Below are 18,184 nucleotides of genomic sequence, written 5' to 3'. Positions count from 1 at the left end.
ATGACACTCTCTAAAAGACCCACCTTAGAATTTCTTCCAAACATTGTTTTCACTCAGCTGTTTTCAACAAGGATTCACTTCCAGGATTTCTAACTCTCTTTTTAATATTCCTCTGCATTGAAGTGCCATGTGCATTCATGCTTTGACACAGTCTCTCAGGTACCCAACCACCAATAGAACAATATTGCTTCACAGGCTGTACAAGGTCACCAACCTGAAGATTGCTTCAGATATCTGGCTTCTCTCCAGCCAACTTCCCTAGGTCTGATGCGGAGAGATTGTTTTACCTTATGGGAGAGTCCAGGACCAGAGGGCATAATCTCAGAGTCAGGGGTTTCCCATTTAAGACAGATGAGGAGAACTTATTTCTCTCGGAGGGTAGTGAATCTGTGGAATTTTTTTACCGCAAAGGGTGGTAGAGGCTGGGTCATTAAGTATGTTCAAGGCTGAGATGGACAAATTTTTAATCAGTAAGGGAGTCAAGGGGATATGGTGGGAAAGGGGATTTGAGGATTATCACTATCAGATCGGTCTTGGTCTCATTGAATGGTGGACAGATTTGATGGGCTGAATGACCTACTTCTGCTCTTACATCTTATGGTCTTATAGGTCTGCACTTTTTAGCTCTGTCTTCAATTTCACTGAACAGTACCCCGTTCAAATTACAGTTCCCTTTGGTACCTTTGACTTCAATCTTTCTGGAACTTCTCTTTTCATTCTCTCGTTTCTAGAACTCATTGTTCTTTTGTTTCTAGGACTTGTTTTCTTGCCCATTACTCCATTGTTCTACTTCTGGCAGAGCTATGAGAGCTGCCTTCTCTCTCCCACTACCTAGCCCCAACTGCCTTAGGTCCAATTAATACTAAACTCAAAAATCCCTCCTAACCTAAAGGTGACCCCTGGTTGCTAAGCAACTGCCTATTCTTTCTTTACACTTGTTTGTTTTTCACATTGTAAACTCTTAAGCGCAATACAGGCACAGTTTAAAATGAAACCAAAACTTTCATGCATGCAAACACCTTTGTTTAATCTGAATCTAACTAGTGTTTTAACCTTTTCTTACACAGAAGCACAAAATTAAACTCACTTAAATCTATACCTTATTTCTAATATCCAACAATAAAAACATAGATTCATTAAAACTACCTCGGTTTCCTGACAGCAATACTATGTAGTGTTTTGGGTGTCCCATTGTGCAAAGGACTTTAAAACCATTTAAAGAGCAAACACTAACTTTGCAAAAATAATACAAGTGATAGGATACGATCATTATCAGGACAGGCATTTGATACTGAGAATATTTCCACTGAAGCAGAGAAGGCTGTAGTATAATTTAGTCTACCCAGTGTAGAGGAGACCACTATACCTGCCCCTTTAACCTCTTCCCTCCTCCCCTTTAAAGGCCAAAAATACTCCTTTCAGGTTATGGTCTATTTCACTTGTACTTTCTTCAATTTGGTCTACTGTATTCACTGTTCCCAATGCGGTCTCCTCTATATTAGGGAGACTATACGCAGACTGGGTCACAGCTTTGCAGAACACCTTTGCTAAGTTCACAAGCATGACCCAATCATCCTGTTGTATGCCATTTTAACCCAGCACCTAGCTCTCATGCACACATGCCCATCCTTGGCCTGTTGCAAAGCTCCAGTGAAGCCAAGCGCAAGCTGGAGGAGCAGCATCTCATCTTCCGATGAGGTACGTTGCAGCCCTCTGGACTCAATGAGTTCAACATCTTTATTCTGTGACCTTTCTCCTCCATCTTAACCCTTTAAAAAAAATATCCCATACATTTTTGTCTCAATGGAAAAACACTCCTCTCCCCTACCCCACCCCCTGCACCTGGTCATCTAATTCTTGTGCTTAAGTTTGATATATTTTTATTGCAATCTCTTCCAGCTACAGTGTAATATTGAACAGACTTTCCCTCTCTCAGGTCTGATTGGAAGCAATCCAGGAAATTGTTAGAATCAATTATGAAGGAAGTAATATTAGGACATTTGGAAAGTCAAAATGCTATTCATCAGAGTCGACATGGTTTTATGAAGGGGAAATCACGTTTGACTAATTTGCTGGAGTTCTTCGAAGATGTAACAAGCAAAGTGGATAATGGGGATCCTGTAGGATGTAGTATATCTGGACATCTGGAAGGTGTTTGATAAGGTGCTGCACTGAAGATTAATTCACAAGGTTAAATTACGTGGGATTAAGGGTCATTTATTAGCTTGGATAGAAGCTTGGCTGATGGACAGAAGACAGAGTCGGGATAAATAGGTCTTTTTCTGGATGGCAAGATGTAAGTGGTTAAGTGTGAGGTCTTTAACGAAATGTCTTTAACGAGGCAAGAAACAGAGGGATTTTACCCCCGCGATGTCGCAGGCCACCATCTCGCTCATTCTGGGGAGGTTCATCGACTGGGTTAGGCTATTGTATCAGGCCCCGGAGACGAGTGTAAGGATGAACAGGACGACAACAGACTACTGTAGACTGCACCGTGGGACAAGACAGGGCTGCCCTCTCTCCCCACTGCTGTTTGCGCTGGCCATAGAGCCGCTGGCAATTGCACTGAGAGCTTCTAGGGGCTGGAAAGGGCTGGTCCGGGGTAGAGTAGAACATAGAGTCTCGCTATACGTGGATGATCTGCTGTTATATGTATTGGACCCAATGGTGGGGATGGACGGTATTATGACAACCCTGAGGGAATTTTGCCGGTTCTCCGGATACAAACTGAACATGGCTAAGAGCGAGTTGTTTGTAATTCAGGCGAGGGGACAGGAGAGTAGGCTGAAGGGGTTGCCGTTCAGGCTAGTGGGGAAGAGTTTCCGATATTTGGCGATTCAGGTGGCACGGGACTGGGCAGGTTGCATAAGCTCAACCTGTCCCGACTGGTGGAACGAGTGAGGGAGGAGGTCCGGAGGTGGGATGCACTCCCGCTGTCATTGGCGGGGAGGGTGCAGACTGTTAAGATGATGATTCTCCCGCGGTTCTGGTTTGTTTTTCAGTGTCTCCCCATCTTTATCCCGCGGTCCTTCTTTAAGAGGCTGAATAAAAATATTCTGGGATTTGTATGGGCAGGGAAGTCCCCGCGGGTGAAGAGGGTGATGCTCGAAAGGAAGAGGAGAAGGGGGGCTGGCGTTGCCGAACTTCAGCAATTATTACTGGGCGGCTAACATAGCGATGATAAGGAAATGGATGGTGGGTGCGGGGTCGGTTTGGGAGCGGATGGAGGCTGCATCGTGCAGGGGCACTAGCTTAGCAGCCCTGGTCACGGCGCCTCTGCCGCTTTCGCCGGCACGGTACTCCACCAGCCCGATAGTGGTGGCGGCTCTTCGGATCTGGGGCCAGTGGAGGAGGCATGTAGGGGAGGTAAGAGCATCGGCGTGGACCCCAATCTGCGGCAACCACCGATTTGCCCCGGGGAACATCGACTGTGGAGGAGGGCAGGGATTGTGAGGATGGGGGATCTGTTCCTGGAAGGGAGCTTTCCGAGCAGGAGTGTGCTGGAAGAGAAGTTTGGGCTGACGAGAGGAAACGACTTTAGATACTTGCAGGTGAAGGATTTTGTACGCAGACCGGTGCCGTCCTTCCCACGTCTCCCGCCGAAGGGGAAGCAGGACAGGGTAGTTTCTAGGGGAGAGGGTAGAGTTTCAGACATCTACAAGTAGCTAATGAGAGCTGAGGATACGCAGACCGAGGACCTGAAGCTTAAGTGGGAGGCGGAGCTCGGAGGGGGGGGGGGGCTGGGGGACTGTATTTGGGCAGAAGCCCTGAGCAGAGTAAACACGACCGCAACATGCGCCAGGCTCAGCATGATCCAGTTTAAGGTCGTGCACCGGGCCCACATGACGACGGCCCGGATGAGTAAATTCTTCGGGCTGGAGGACAAGTGTGCTAGATGCGCCGGAGGGCCGGCTAACCATGTACACATGTTCTGGTCGTGCCCTAAACTCGGGGTGTATTGGCAGGGATTCGCAGATGTCATGGCCCGGGTGTTGAAAATTGGTAATGAGCCCGGAGGTGGTAATCTTTGGGGTTTCGGGGGACCCGGGAGTCCAGGAAGAGAGGGAGGCCGATGTTCTGGCCTTTGCTTCCCTGGTAGCCCGGCGACGAATACGGTTAGCATGGAGGGACTCAAAGCCCCCAAGGGCTGAGGTATGGCTATCGGACATGGCGAGCTTTCTTGGCCTAGAGAAAGTCAAGTTCGCCTTGAGAGGTTCGCTACTAGGGTTCGCCCAAAGGTAGCAGCCATTTATTGACTTCTTCGCAGAGGAGTAAGCGTCAGCGGGGGGGGTGGGGGGGGGGGGGGGTGTGGGGGCTAGGGTAGAGTAGAGTAGGGGGATATTGAGGCAGGTCCGTACGTAAACAGAGCCGTGGTTTGCATTGTGTTTAATGTGGAATTTGTGTCTTGACTTCTTTTTTTGTTTGTACTGTGCAATGTCATTTTTTCTATATCCCTAAAATACCTCAATAAAATGGTTTGTTTAAAAAAAAAGTTTACTCCTTGTCGCCAGTTTATTAAGGACATGGGGAGTCCAAACTGAGTAAAATAGAGAACTTCATACTAACGATATTTACACTACCCAGTAGACCCCCACCGGGTTCCTTCTCTGGTCCGAGCCAACTCATGCCACTTGTCCGGGCATTACTGGTCGACCTTTTATACAAAGGTTATCAGAGTTTCCCCACCCATCAGCGGGAGAGCTCGTGCGCAATGAGGGCCACTGGGGAGATAAAACATAACAGCGCAGTACAGGCCCTTCAGCCCTCGATGTTGCGCCGACCTGTGAAAGCACTCTAAAGCCCATCTACACTATTCCCTTATTGTCCATTTGTCTATCCAATGACCATTTGAATGTCCTTAGTGTTGGCGGGTCCATTACTGCTGCAGGCAGGGCATTCCACGCCCTTACTACTCTCGGAGTAAAGAACCTACCTCTGACATCTGTCTTATATCTATCTCCCCTCAATTTAAAGGTATGTCCCCTCGTGCTAGACATCACCATCCGAGGAAAAAGCCTCTCACTGTCCACCCTATCCAATCCTCTGATCATCTTGTATGCCTCAATTAAGTCACCTCTTAACCTTCTTCTCTCTAACAAAAACAGCCTCAAGTCCCTCAGCCTTTCCTCATAAGATCTTCCCTCCATACCAGGCAACATTCTGGTAAATCTCCTCTGCACCCTTTCCAATGCTTCCACATCCTTCCTGTAATGCGGCGACCAGAATTGCACGCAATACTCCAAATGCGGCCGCACCAGAGTTTTGTACAGCTGCAACATGACCTCATGGCTCCTAAACTCAATCCCTCTACCAATAAAAGCTAACACACTGTACGCCTTCTTAACAACCCTCTCAACCTGGATGGCAACTTTCAGGGGTCTATGTACATGGACACAGAGATCTCTCTGCTCATCCATACTGCCAAGAATCTTACCATTAGCCCAGTACTCTGTCTTCCTGTTGTTCCTTCCAAAATGAATCACCTCACACTTTTCTGCATTAAACTCCATTTGCCACCTCTCAGCCCAGCGCTGCTGCTTATCTATGTCCCTCTGTAACTTGTAACATCCTTCCGCACTGTCCACAACTCCACCGGCTTTAGTGTCATCTGCAAATTTACTCACCCATCCTTCTACGCCCTCCTCCAGGTCATTTATAAAAATGACAAACAGCAGTGGCCCCAAAACAGAACCTTGTGGTACACCACAAGATAATCATTCCTATCCTGCAAGTCTCATGCGGGATGTTCCATGTTGCATTCGCTAAATATATAAAATAGGCATGCAGCATAGGCTCTTCTGTAGCTCCCTGTACCAAGCAGTTTGCAAAATGGCATAATTCTAGTGAAGTTTACCATTGAAAAGGTAGAAGACCCCCAAGCAGAGGAGAGAATTTCTATTTAGTTTTCAGCCAAGAGAGGACATAAAAAGTTGACAGTACTTAAAGTGAAGGGACAGTAGGCCATGACTAGGCCCTTTCCTTTCATGCAGCTTAATACCACAGTTAGGTCAGAAATATTGTCACTCTTCTGTTGGTATCGGGAGACACTGCTGAGGCCTGGCAGCTTGGCAGGCCTCGCCTCCTCACTGCATTTACATACAGCAGACAGGAAAGGGGCAGCCATCCCGGTGGGCCAAACTGAAGTTTGGTTAGAAGTGCAGCTGTAGTCTTGTCACAGAATCTGCCTAACTATTTTGCCACCATTCCAAACTATTTTTGCTTAGGATGGTAGAGGAAAATGCAGACCCAAGTATTTCAGTGGGAAGGGGTGTTGCACTTGGAGCCAATTCGACTCTAGGCCTTGTGCTGTCCTAAGCCTGGCATCTGCATGACTGCAATTTCCAGTAGCCAGAAATGAAGTGCGTCAGGGGCCACAATTGTTCTGGGCCACCAGAGTGTATCTAGCATCCAAGGTACCACCATAGTTAATGAAATGTGCTGATAATATGTGGCAATGGAATTTCCATGGAATAGAACGACACTGTGGAGTGTTAAAGGGAATTGGCCCATCCATACTTCATAGATTTGTCAGGGGCATCAATGTCAACACATATCTTTAAAGCAAGCCATGATTATTGTTCCTAAAATGATCAGGCAACTCTGGCTATTAATGTCAAGGTTGTGTGTAGATTCAAGAGGCAGTCTGCCAACAATGCCAACAGCCGCACTTCAAGGAAACCAGTAGCACATTCTTTCTCCCAGTTGAAAAATAGCATAGTGCTTCTATGATGGGGTCATCCACATAACAAAGCGATAGGTGACACGTATAATCGGTATTTCTAGTTTGCTTTACTTACAAAGCTTTGAGGCACATTTTCCAAATCCCGAGCTGGCAGTACACAATTCTACAATATTTTCACCATGTTATTCCCGGGGGCTGGAATTAGTTCCGATTTCAGACGCCCATGACAATTGAGTCAACGAACAAATATGTCTTGTCATCAGCTGCATTTGGAAATATAAACCATCCAATTTACCTTTTATTTTTAGGGGCAATGAAGAGCTATTTTTTCCCCCCCATACAGGTCTGAAGAACAGTTACCGATTTCTGTTTCTACCCACTACTTGTTGAGAACAACGCTGGATGGAGATGCTCAGTGTCAGGTGTCTGACAAAGCACTGTTCCCTTAGAACTGCTGCTGCAATGTTAAAGTTCCCAGTCACTTCCAGTTTAAATACAACACAAACAATGGCAGTATTCCCTCTGCTCTGCACCAACGACATGTCTCAAGTCCCAACCTCAAAAAGCTAACCATTGCTGCACAAGTGAGGTATCTTTCATTTCCCACTCAAGTGCATAAACAGGAGTGTAATGGAAGTCATGCTATGTATGACCATATCGACAATGTGTATTACAGGGTATACTGAATGCACTCTTTTTTAATGGAGGCTGATAAAATATAATGAGAGACACTTCCATTTACATAGGGTTTTACAGTGCCCTTCAATTTGCATAAATGTAATACCTTTTGATTGCAGTACCCTCTTTCTTTCCAGCTCTGTATCATATTTTATCCTTTGTGCAAAGAGTGGTTGGGACAGGGACTATTTAATCTTTTACAGAAAATAACGCTCTCCCCCCCCCCCCCCCCCCCCCCGCTCCCCTGCAGAATGTGGGTCATGCAGGCATTAGGGAACCTCTCCCTCCAAGCTGGGATTTGCATGATCGATGCCTGGGTCAGTCTTCTGGCAGCTCCCCCCTAAATATCCCCAATAAATGTGGTGCAAACTCCTTTTAGAACTTTGCCGAGTAACCGTCCGGCCAGGGGACTTCCCCGACTTCATCCCTTTTATACTATCCCATCACCTCTCTCCGCCTTAGTGGCTCTTCCAGCACCTGCCTCCTCCCCCCATACAGCCTTAGGAATTCCAGCTCATCCAAAAAACGTCCCACATCTCCTTCCTCACCACCCAGATCGGCCCTATGTAACTTCTCACAGTACTCCCGGAACGCCTCGTTAATCTTCCGGACTCCGACACTACCTCCTCCTTCCCTGTCTGTACCCTCAGAATTTCCCTAGACGTGGCCTGTCTCCGTAACTGATGGGCTAGAATACAGCTCGCCTTCTCTCCAAATTAATACAGCCCTCCTCGCCCTCCATAGCTGCCCCATTGCCTTCCCCTTAGTCAACCTATCGAACTGCCCCTGTAACTTCTTTCTCTCCGGAAACCCCTGCCTGGTGGGGGCCCTCAAATATTTCCTGTTGGCCTCGACTATCTCGTACAACAATCGTCCATACTCCTCGCTCCTGGTGCGCCTTGAATGAGATCACCTCCTACTCAAACCACCCACTTCAATACCTCCCAAAATGTGGCCGCCAATACGTCCCCATTTCGATTCAACTCCACAAGGCGCGGACCCCACCTTCTCACAGAACCCAGTGTCTGCGAAAAGCCCCGAATCTAATCTCTATCCCAGCCTCTGCTCCTGCCTCGAACCAAGTCAAACCTCCAGCACGTGCGGCACATGGTCGGAGATCACGGTTCCTGCATTATCTGCCCCCACCATCTCCACCAACACCGCTCGGCTCACGACGTAGGGGTGCGAGAAGGAATGCTCCCTCTCCCCCAGCTTCTTAAACCTCCACGGATCCACTATTCTCATCCTTTCCATAAACCCTCCCAGCTCCTTCACCATCCTCAAAACTTCCCATTGACTCAGGGCGAGACCTGTCCACCCTTGGTTTCAGCACACAATTAACCATAATGAACTGATGAGTGTCCAGGTCCGGAATCGTTCCCAGTAACCCCTTCACAAACCCCACGTCATCCCAAGACAGCCTGTAAAAGTTCTCTCGCACCACCGGCATCCCCTCCAATGCCCAGCTGATTATCTGTCCTTTTGCTAGGCAGGATGGCCACCTCCCGCGACTTTGAATCAAACCCCGAGTGAAATACCTGACCCACGCATCCTTTTCTCAACCTAACCTGATCTTTCACCCGGATCCTTCACCCAGAAAGACCCTGCCTTCAAGCTCCTCAAGTGTGCGAAGACCAGAGATCTCTTCCCCGGCCCGTTCACTCCCCTCTACATTCCACATTACAAACCTTACCAGAAGCTTGCGCCTTCATTCCCCTCTACTCTCCGCCATCTTCCCCTTCCAATCCTGCCTCCTTTGATTTTGGCCTAAATCGAGTCCATGATAATCTATGATTAATCTAGGACAAAGGTTCGGCACAACATCGTGGGCCGAAGGGCCTGTTCTGTGCTGTATTTTCTATGTTCTATGTCTGTGCAAACGGCTGCCCCACACAAACAAAGACCGATCCAAAACCACAGGTCACCCCCTCGAAAAATGAAAAAGATGGGGAGGGGGGGGCAGTTGCCCCCTTACAAATGCATTGCCCCTTAACAAAATCACCCCACCCGAGAAGAAAAAATCCTCCAGCTCCCACAATACCCGCATCTTCCAATCTCTCATTCCAGAACCTCCGTTCCCCCATTGACGTTCAGTTCTCTCCCAGTTTATGGTCTCTAATGAAGTCATTGGCCTCCTCTGGGTTTTCAAAATAGTAATCTCGGCCTTCAAAAGTCACTACAGTTTCGCTGGGTACAATCTCCCAAACCGGATCTGCCTTCAGTACATAACTGCTTTGGCCTTGTTGAGCCCAGCGAGCTTTTTCGCCAGCTCTGCTCCAATGTCCTGATACATTCGGACCCTGACCCTGTTGCCTTCCCATTCGCAATTCCGCTTCTCCCTGGCCTACTGCAGAATCTTCTCCTTCACACACTTATGGACCCTCACAATCACCGCCCATGGTGGTTCCCCCACTCTCGGCTTCTGCCTTAAGGACCTGTGCGCCCTGTCCACCTTCGGGGCATTGTCCAGCACTGCCAGAATCCTGGAGACATATCTCGTGGCACTCTTGCCTTCCACACCCTCTGGCAAGCCAACAATACGCAGGTTCTGCCTTCTGGATCTGTTCCCCTGCTCCTCTAGCTTTGCCCATAGCGACTAGCAAAGATCCCCAAGGAAGCCCACTTCCGCCTCCAGTGCCACCACCCAATCACGGTGGTCGGACATCACCTTCTCCATCTCTGGATCTGCGAGCCCCGTGCCTCCAGGCACTTCTCAACTCTGTCCATCGAGCCTTTCAGGGGTGCTACCGCTCCCTCAATGGTCTTCGACTTATCTTCCGGCATCTTCATTCGCTACTGACAGAATTTCTCTCCAATAAACGCCATCAACTGCTCCATCTGGTGTTTTCCAACTTGCGACAACCCTTCCCCTCTGCCATCTTCCCAATTGCTTCTGCGCCATAGGTCTCCTCCAGTTCCTTGGACAAGCTGGAGCTGTCTGTGTGCGACCACTCACTTCATGTCCACCACCGGAAGTCGGCTATAGATCATTCACAATGTCACTGAATGGAGAACAGAATCATGGAGAATCAGCCAATGCACCCAGCAGGCCCACTCCTGTTCCTATCCCTATGAATAGCCATGTGTCGAATTAGGGTTGATTGGATTTCTGCATTAGCAAGCAAAGAGAAAAAGCTCAAGGGAAGTTTATTTCCCCTTTAAGCAAGAATCAGCGGATAAGATATTCAGTGCAGTGGACTTATCACATCTCTGCTCTTTGAATAATGATTCCAACAGAATTGAGTGATAATCAGCAGGCAACTATCCGTAAATAATACAGAACTGTCAAATCTACTTTATAGATTCTCATACACGACTAGAAAGCTTGGCTAAAAGCTGTCATTCTGATGGATGGTCGTTTGCCTTATTCTCCCCTGGTTCTTGCCCAATCACAACTTGCATGCTATTCTTGATTGTACAGTTCTGCTGGTCTCTTCTTTTCCTAATCCCTTCTCCCCAGCCCACAGTCCGCTCTTCCAGGCTCACTGTCGGTGTTCAGAAGTGGCTGCTTGCCGAAGCGACTACATGTTTAAATTCTCCACATTCTGGGGAACGAGAGCGACTGTCTGGGTATCACACCCATGCCCATTGCATCTTGTGGGTGGATAGGTCACCTTTGCCTTTCCTGTGAAAATGCAGCAAAGCACACTGGAACTCACTAGGCCTCCAAAAATCACTCTGGAGCATTTCCACAAACTGGCGTATTTCTGAAAGCCAGCCAATGCACCCAGCAGCTTAATGTGCATGCCCATCAACACTCTTGTAATGTCACCTCATCAAGGTCCTTTATCGGAGTCCCCTGCAGCAACACATGTCTGTGACCTTATCTTCCAGTGAGCAGGCATGCAAACCATCCTTTACTCCTGGCACGGCAACAGTCCACTGGTGACTCACTACTTGCAGCTTCCATCTCCATACTAGTCTTTAAGGTACATGCAGCGTCAATATCTAAACTGGTGGTTGCGAGTGTCTGATTCAGTGATCATTTACCAGTGCTATGCTGTTGTTCTCTCTCCCCTTCCTGGAGCTGCTGAAGCTGAGCAGGCAGCAGTTCTTAGGTGTCTTTGAACAGAAAATCAGAAGGGGAAGATTGGCTTGAGGGAAGGAGTGGGGTCGAACGCAAGGGGTCCATGACCACATCATCAGCAGCTTGCTCATCATGGCAGATAACCGATGATGGTGAGTGGGGGTTCAAGAAGAAACGTAAGGCAAGAAAATACCAGCATTCTTAATGTTCTCAGCAATGCCAGATATCATGGACTCAGTTACAGATATTTTCATGATGCAGAGTGGCATCAGTTCCACAGAGTTCAGGAGATGCAGGTATCCTTGTCCACCAGGGTTTTGTTCCTTTCCCTTCTGTAGTCTTGCACAAAAAAGTGAGAAGAATGTTGGCAATGTTTGTAGCTGGCAGTGCGTGGAAGCAGTGAAGGGTGGTTGTGAAGCTGACAGCAATGGTAGTGTATGTTAGAGTAGCTCGGTGTCAGGATTGAGTGCAGAGTTCCAGTGAGTACTGCTGGGTGAGTGATGGGCGTATGGTGCATAGGGCAGCACAAGAGGCTGGAGGTGTGGTGGGGATGCATTCAGCGGCCTCAATCTCCATGTTGAGATCATCAGCATTCTTGTGCCACTGTGGCCAGATCCTTTGATCCAGATGCTGGAAGTTGACTTTCCTAGCCACAAGCTCCCAGTCCTTTCTGAGGGCTTTTTGGCTCTCAAAGGAACAATGGCATGTCTCCGTCTGTCAACCTTCATCACTAGGGCCTCCAGTGCTATATCTGTGATCCTGGAGTTCTCTTTCTACACTGGTGTTCCATTTTCCTCGTTTAGAATGGCAGCAATAACAGTTAGCAGTGGTCTCCTGTAACTCTGAAAAGTGGGACAGACAGCCTTTTAGAACAGAGGTCTGGCTGCATCTTGTGCCATCAACAAAACTCTGCTCAGCTCCCTGTTGAGGGCCAAGGCAGCCAGCCACTCACAAAGGCAACCAGGAATCTGAGAGTCACTTGGCTCAATGCTACCATCTGGCAAATGAGTTGGCAGCAGAAAACCTACATGCAGCCTACCTCCACCACAGGTGACGCAAGCATGTTGACAATCTGGACAAACCAATTTGCCACGTATATAAATCACTTTTTAAAAAATCAATGGACAGAAAATCCTGTGAGGGCTCACTGATCTCAATGTCTGAAAATTCTTGCTATGTTCTTTGGGATACAAATTTGTAAAGCCTATGCTATATTATACTAAAGTATAAAGAGGGACATACAAGAGCATTTCCCCTTTCATCGTAAATATGGGTTACCGTCAATTCAGAATGTGAGCTGGAATCTAACAATTCATATAGAATGAATCTTAATTCTAAAAGTGTTTCTATTTTTCAGTAAAATGTGCCACAAGGAGTATGCATAAAACGCTACCTCAAGTTCTGTGGCATTGTGAAAATAAGTCCTTCCACCACATAATATTTTTCCATTTCACGGTGTTATAACCAATGAAACCTTTTTAAAATGCCCCGTTATTCATTACTAATGAGTCATTAATTCCCCTGCTCCTCTCCAAAACCTCAGTGTGCAAACGACAACTGGTGCAAGGTCATTTATCTCCAGCGAGCAGCACAGAGCCTGATAGGAACTTGAAACTGGCACAGATCTGAGACTGCATCTGTGATTTATGTTATTTTGTAAATCTCTTTTTTTAGGTCCCTGTACACTGCCTCCAACCTAAGAGACCTCTACAAATAGTGCTACAGTTGACTGCAGGGAAAAGCCTACAATGATTTGTTATCCACTTTTTCCTCCCTCATGCAGGCAAATTGCCTTATTTTCCTGACTATTACTTGAAACGAATGCAGGGGTGGAGCCAGGCATCAACCTAACAAGGCTAATTATGAAAGGTTTCAACAAAATAAAGGGGGAGACTATTTCTGGAAGCAAAAAAGTGAGCAACCAGAGGACACAGATTTAAGGTAATTGGGTAAAGGCGGCGAGATGAGGAGATGCATTTTTTTAGGAAGCACACCTAAGAATCATGATTATGGAATGCATATGATAAAACGGAGGTGGCAGAAGATTCAATAGTAACTTCAAAAGTATATCAGATATGTACTTGAACAAGGGAATATATTTGGACAATGGTGAAAGAACAGGGCAGTGAGACTATTCGGATAGCTTTATTGAGGAACCAACACAGAAGTGGCGGGCTGAAGGATTCTTTCCAGCAGGACCTAGATATCAGAGTGGGATGAAGAGGAAAATGTGGCTTGGTGTATATACCTTCTCATGTGATGCTGATACAAATGAAGTACACCCTTCAGCTGAAACCAGCTTGACATCTTTAACATACCTAATGGAAGCAATGCTGACCAGGAAAGGGAGAAGTCAACAGTACAAATCCTTGATTATTTTTCTTCAATAAATTGAACCAAATAAACTGTTATAATTACCACAGGAGCAGCTTTAACACGCACAAAAATAAATAAAGTTCTACACCCTGCATGCAATGACTAATGGGGACAATTTCCATGTTCCTACGCCAATTGGATCATCTGGAAGAGCAAATACAGGAAAACTGTTCAGGGTGTACATTCCTCAACAAAAATAAAAACAAAATGCTCGAAAACTCAGCAGCATCTGTGGACATTTAACGTGTAAATTAACATTTCAGGTCGATGACCTTCCTGATATTCTGATGAAGATCATCGACCTGAAATGTTAACTGTTACACGTTAAATGTTTCTGTCTCCACAGATGGCTGTCCAATCAATTGAATATTCCCAGCACTTTTGTGCTCGTGTTTCAGACTTCAAGCATCTGCAGGATTTCGCTTCTCCTTCGACACAACCTGCACAAATGCTCCATGTGTTTTAAAAGGACACAAAATAAAGCAATGCTCCATTACAGTCAGGCATTCATAACGGTCCTGTATCATTATATTTCTGTGACTCAATAGCCCAAGCTACAGAACCAAAGCAAAAATGTCCCATGTTAGTGTCATTTTTAGGGTTCATGTACTGCTTGCCAAAAACAATTCCCAGATATATGAAGTGATTTATTAAGCATTTGAAGGGAGTCTAATACTTTCCCGGTCTCAAATGTTGCTTTGTTCATCCTGCATCAGAAGCAACAAAAAAAAAAAAAGAGGGGTTAGGGAATGAATCCAGGAAGTGGAGAAAATACCTCAGGTTCTGCCACTGTTGAGGGATGTCCAGCAGCAGAATGTCAGGTTTCAGACTGGGGTGTAGGAATGTAGAAGATTGCAGAGACAAGCTGGGGTGGAGCCGAGGAGGGATGTGTAAATTTGGAGTTAGGAGATTTTAAATCCAGTGCGCTGTGGGACATGGAGACATTGTAGTCCACCGAAACCAATCCTGTAATTTTTAACTAAGTAAAGTAAAAAGCAAATGAAAGTTCTTGGCACGAGTTTAATATTAACTGAACGGGAGAGAGCAACTGCTGCAAATAATTCTGGTTAAATACTGTGGATTAGGAGGAATGATAATACTCAGTGGACTGTAGTTATTATTAGCGGTCATACCCATTCTAATCCTAGAGACGTCATCAGCTGTTTAAAAACTCCCATGGCACATCCCAAACCATGCAGGACACTGGAGTAACAATGTGAACTTGCTGGTGTCAAGATTCATTCTATATTGTTGTTTGCATCCATCCTATTGGAATTGCTGAATACAGTACAAATCTAAAGACTGACCTTAATCGACAGTTTAACTCTTGTTGACTTTCTGAATTTTATCACAAAACTGAGACAAATAAATAGCTTACTTCTGAAATAAGTCACTGGCCATGGGTACGCAAATAGTTTGCCAAGGAATGTTTGCATCTATTCCAATCCCTTTTAAGTTATCATAATCATGCTTTTTATCGGAGGTGCACACGATGCGAACTGGAATCGACTCTCATTCACTTTGCTCACCTGGACTTGGATTTCCACATGCGTGGAGTTGGCAAATAACTTGGTTCTCTGACTTCAACAGAGTGGACAGGCGCTTGGCACTTGCCTGTCACTTCGCTTTGTTTTTACAAAATGGAAAATTCAAAACACCGACCTTTCTCTGCTGCTTCTCCCAGGCAGGGTCCAGGAGGAGGTCTCTGTCCCAGTCTTCCTCCTGCATCATGTACTCCTCCAGCTCGCTCTCATAGTTGTGGTGATTATAATGCACCGTGTCTTCTACCTGGCTCACGGTGTGGCTTTGCACCTGGCTCACGGTGTGGCTTTGCACCTGGCTCGTCCTGGTGCTTCTCATTTGGGACATCATGGTGGAGTACTAGGCAGGCAGTCTTTTCGGGGGGGTTTTTGTTGTTATTTTTTTTTTTTAATTTAAACTTTCTGCCCCGTGTCCGGGTTAGTTTCGTCACTGAGAGAGTTTTGCTGCTATTAACTGAGAGACAGATATCTCTCTCTCTCTCTCTCTCTCTCTGCCCGCAAGCCTCGTCCTTCCCCCTCTCCCCGCCGGCTGTCAGCGAGCGAGCAGCTCAGCGCGTGCCCGCTCCCCTCTCATAGGGGCGGTCACGTGAGGGCGCGCGGCCGAGTGGAATGCGGCGACCCGCGCGCGCGTCACATTGTATTCGAGAGCAGGTGGAGGGGATTTTTTTTAAAATAGAATTTACAGCGCAGAAGAAGGCCATTCGGCCCATCGAGTCTGCACCAGGCTCTTGGAAAGAGCACCCTACCCAAGGTCAACACCGCCACCCTATCCCCATAACCTAGTAACCCCACCCAACACTAAGGGCAATTTTGGACACTAAGGGCAATTTAGCATGGCCAATCCACCTAACCCGCACATCTTTGGACTGTGGGAGGAAACCGGAGCACCCGGAGGAAACCCACGCAGACACGGGGAGAACGTGCAGACTCCGCACAGACAGTGACCCAAGCCGATACATACCATCAAAGCATTTATTGCCCACCCCTCGGGGGCAGTTGAGAGTCGACCACATTAAGTGTGGCCAGACCAGGCAAGGACATTAGTGCACCAGCTGGGTTTTGAATGACAATCGACAAAGGTTTCATGGTCAACATTTGACTTTTAATTTTAGATTTTCATTGAATTAAAATTTCACCATCTGCAGTGGTGGGATTTGAACCTGGGTCCCCAGAGCATTGCTCTGGTTTTTTAGTGAAAATATTTTATAAAGGCATTTATAATTTTGACATTTTAAACAAAGGTATCCAACAAACACAGAAAACCCACAATAACATATCCATCTCCCCCCAAGCATAAACCCGAACTATCATGGTCCATGTAACTACTCCATCACCTGGCTCTCTGGTTTACTAGTCCAGTGACAATACCACTACACCACCATCACCCCTTCTTTCCAACTAATATTTTATTAAGGATTTCTTAGATAACACGCACGGTCTAAACTACAACGCAACTCTGAAAATGGTTCAAACATGATACATTTGTCGTGCTAATAACTGAAAAGATCAGAGAAGATTAAAAACAAGCAACAACAGCTACATCCAACCCCGGCAGACCTGTCTCTGCCAGTCTGGAGGCTGCAGGACTGAACCCCCCCCCCCCACACACACACCCCAACCCAACCAGTATATTGGTCCTCTGAATGCCTTTTTTGCGTGGAAAAATTGCAAGCTCCTCAAGTTTGCAGATGACTGGTAACTGAACTGCACGGAGGAGTGTGATTGAGTTGAGGACAAAAGTCAGGCTGGTGTAATGAGCGACACCCAGCAGGTGAAATGAGTGCAGGGCAATTTGGAGTGGGGTGGTTGGTTAGGGAGGAGGAGGGGCGATATCAATATCAAATAAAGACACAAATCTCATGGGTTGCAGGAACAGAGAGATCTTTTGGAAGTGCACAGATTATTGATGGTGATGTGGGGCAGGTTGACAAAGTGGTTTTATAAATCTGTGGTTCGCGAGGATGAGCTGGCTCTTTGAGGGGATAGAAGATGTGTGTGAACGTTGCAGGCGGGCAGGCGGCTGGGGCCTCCAAATCACGTTCATATGTTTTGGTCCTGTCCAAAGCTGGAGGATTACTGCAAGGAGGTTTTTAGGGTAGTCTCTAAAGTGCTGCATGTGAAACTGGACCCGGACCCTCGGGAAGCCATATTCAGGGTGTTGGACCAGCCGGGCTTGGAAACGGGTGCGGAGGCAGATGCAGTAGCCTTTGCCTCATTGATCGCCCGAAGGCGGATCCTGTTGGGATAGAGAGCAGCCTTTCCACCCTGTGCCCTGGCGTGGCGGGGGGACCTGTTGGAATTCTTGACTCTTGAAAAGGTTAAGTTTGAACTGAAGGGAAGGATGGAGGGGTTCTACAATTCATGGGGGTTATTCATTAAGCACTTTCAAGAATTGGATAATGTCGAACATTAGTGGGGTGGGTGGGAGGGTTGAGGGGAGGGGGACTATATGTGTTAATGGTGACTATGGGTGATTCCGGATTCCTTTTTGTTATTTGTTTATGTTAATATGCGGGCAGTTGTTTGGGGTTTGATGGGATTGTTGTTGTTGATATGGGGATAGACATTATATTCGTTACTGCTTATTGTTTATTGTTTGGTGCAAATTAGGGAGAAAATGTGAAAAGGAGAATAAAAATATTTTTTTTTTTAAATAAATAAATCTGTAATTCGTTCTCAACTGAATTATTGTGCCCAATTCTAGGAATTCCACTCGGAAAGATTTTTTAAAAATGTTTTTATTAAGGCATTTATATATATATATATATATATAAAGCAAACGCAACCAAAACCAAAAAGAGAACAAACATAAAATCACACAACAAATAAATAACCGACACCCCCACACCCCACCCTCCCTGCTGTTACCCTCCCCCTGCT

The 18,184-nt window shown here is 46.5% G+C and overlaps 1 protein-coding gene across 1 annotated transcript in view; it reads right to left on the bottom strand.

Annotated features, from left to right (window-relative positions):
- LOC140426652 (alpha-actinin-2-like) overlaps window positions 1–15,861 on the bottom strand; it is an 89,379-nt gene extending 73,518 nt beyond the window's left edge. The window contains exon 1 of the mRNA XM_072511739.1: window positions 15,426–15,861. Within this exon, the coding sequence (XP_072367840.1) occupies window positions 15,426–15,635 (210 nt within the window). The 5' untranslated portion in view covers window positions 15,636–15,861. The remainder of the gene's footprint in view (window positions 1–15,425) is intronic.
- Between the last annotated feature and the right edge of the window lie 2,323 nt (window positions 15,862–18,184).

This window comes from Scyliorhinus torazame, chromosome 1 (assembly GCF_047496885.1).
Source record: "Scyliorhinus torazame isolate Kashiwa2021f chromosome 1, sScyTor2.1, whole genome shotgun sequence".
NCBI classification, from domain to species: Eukaryota; Metazoa; Chordata; class Chondrichthyes; order Carcharhiniformes; family Scyliorhinidae; genus Scyliorhinus; species Scyliorhinus torazame.
Note: the sequence above shows the minus strand (reverse complement) of the source record. Positions and strands in the feature narration are given on the sequence as shown.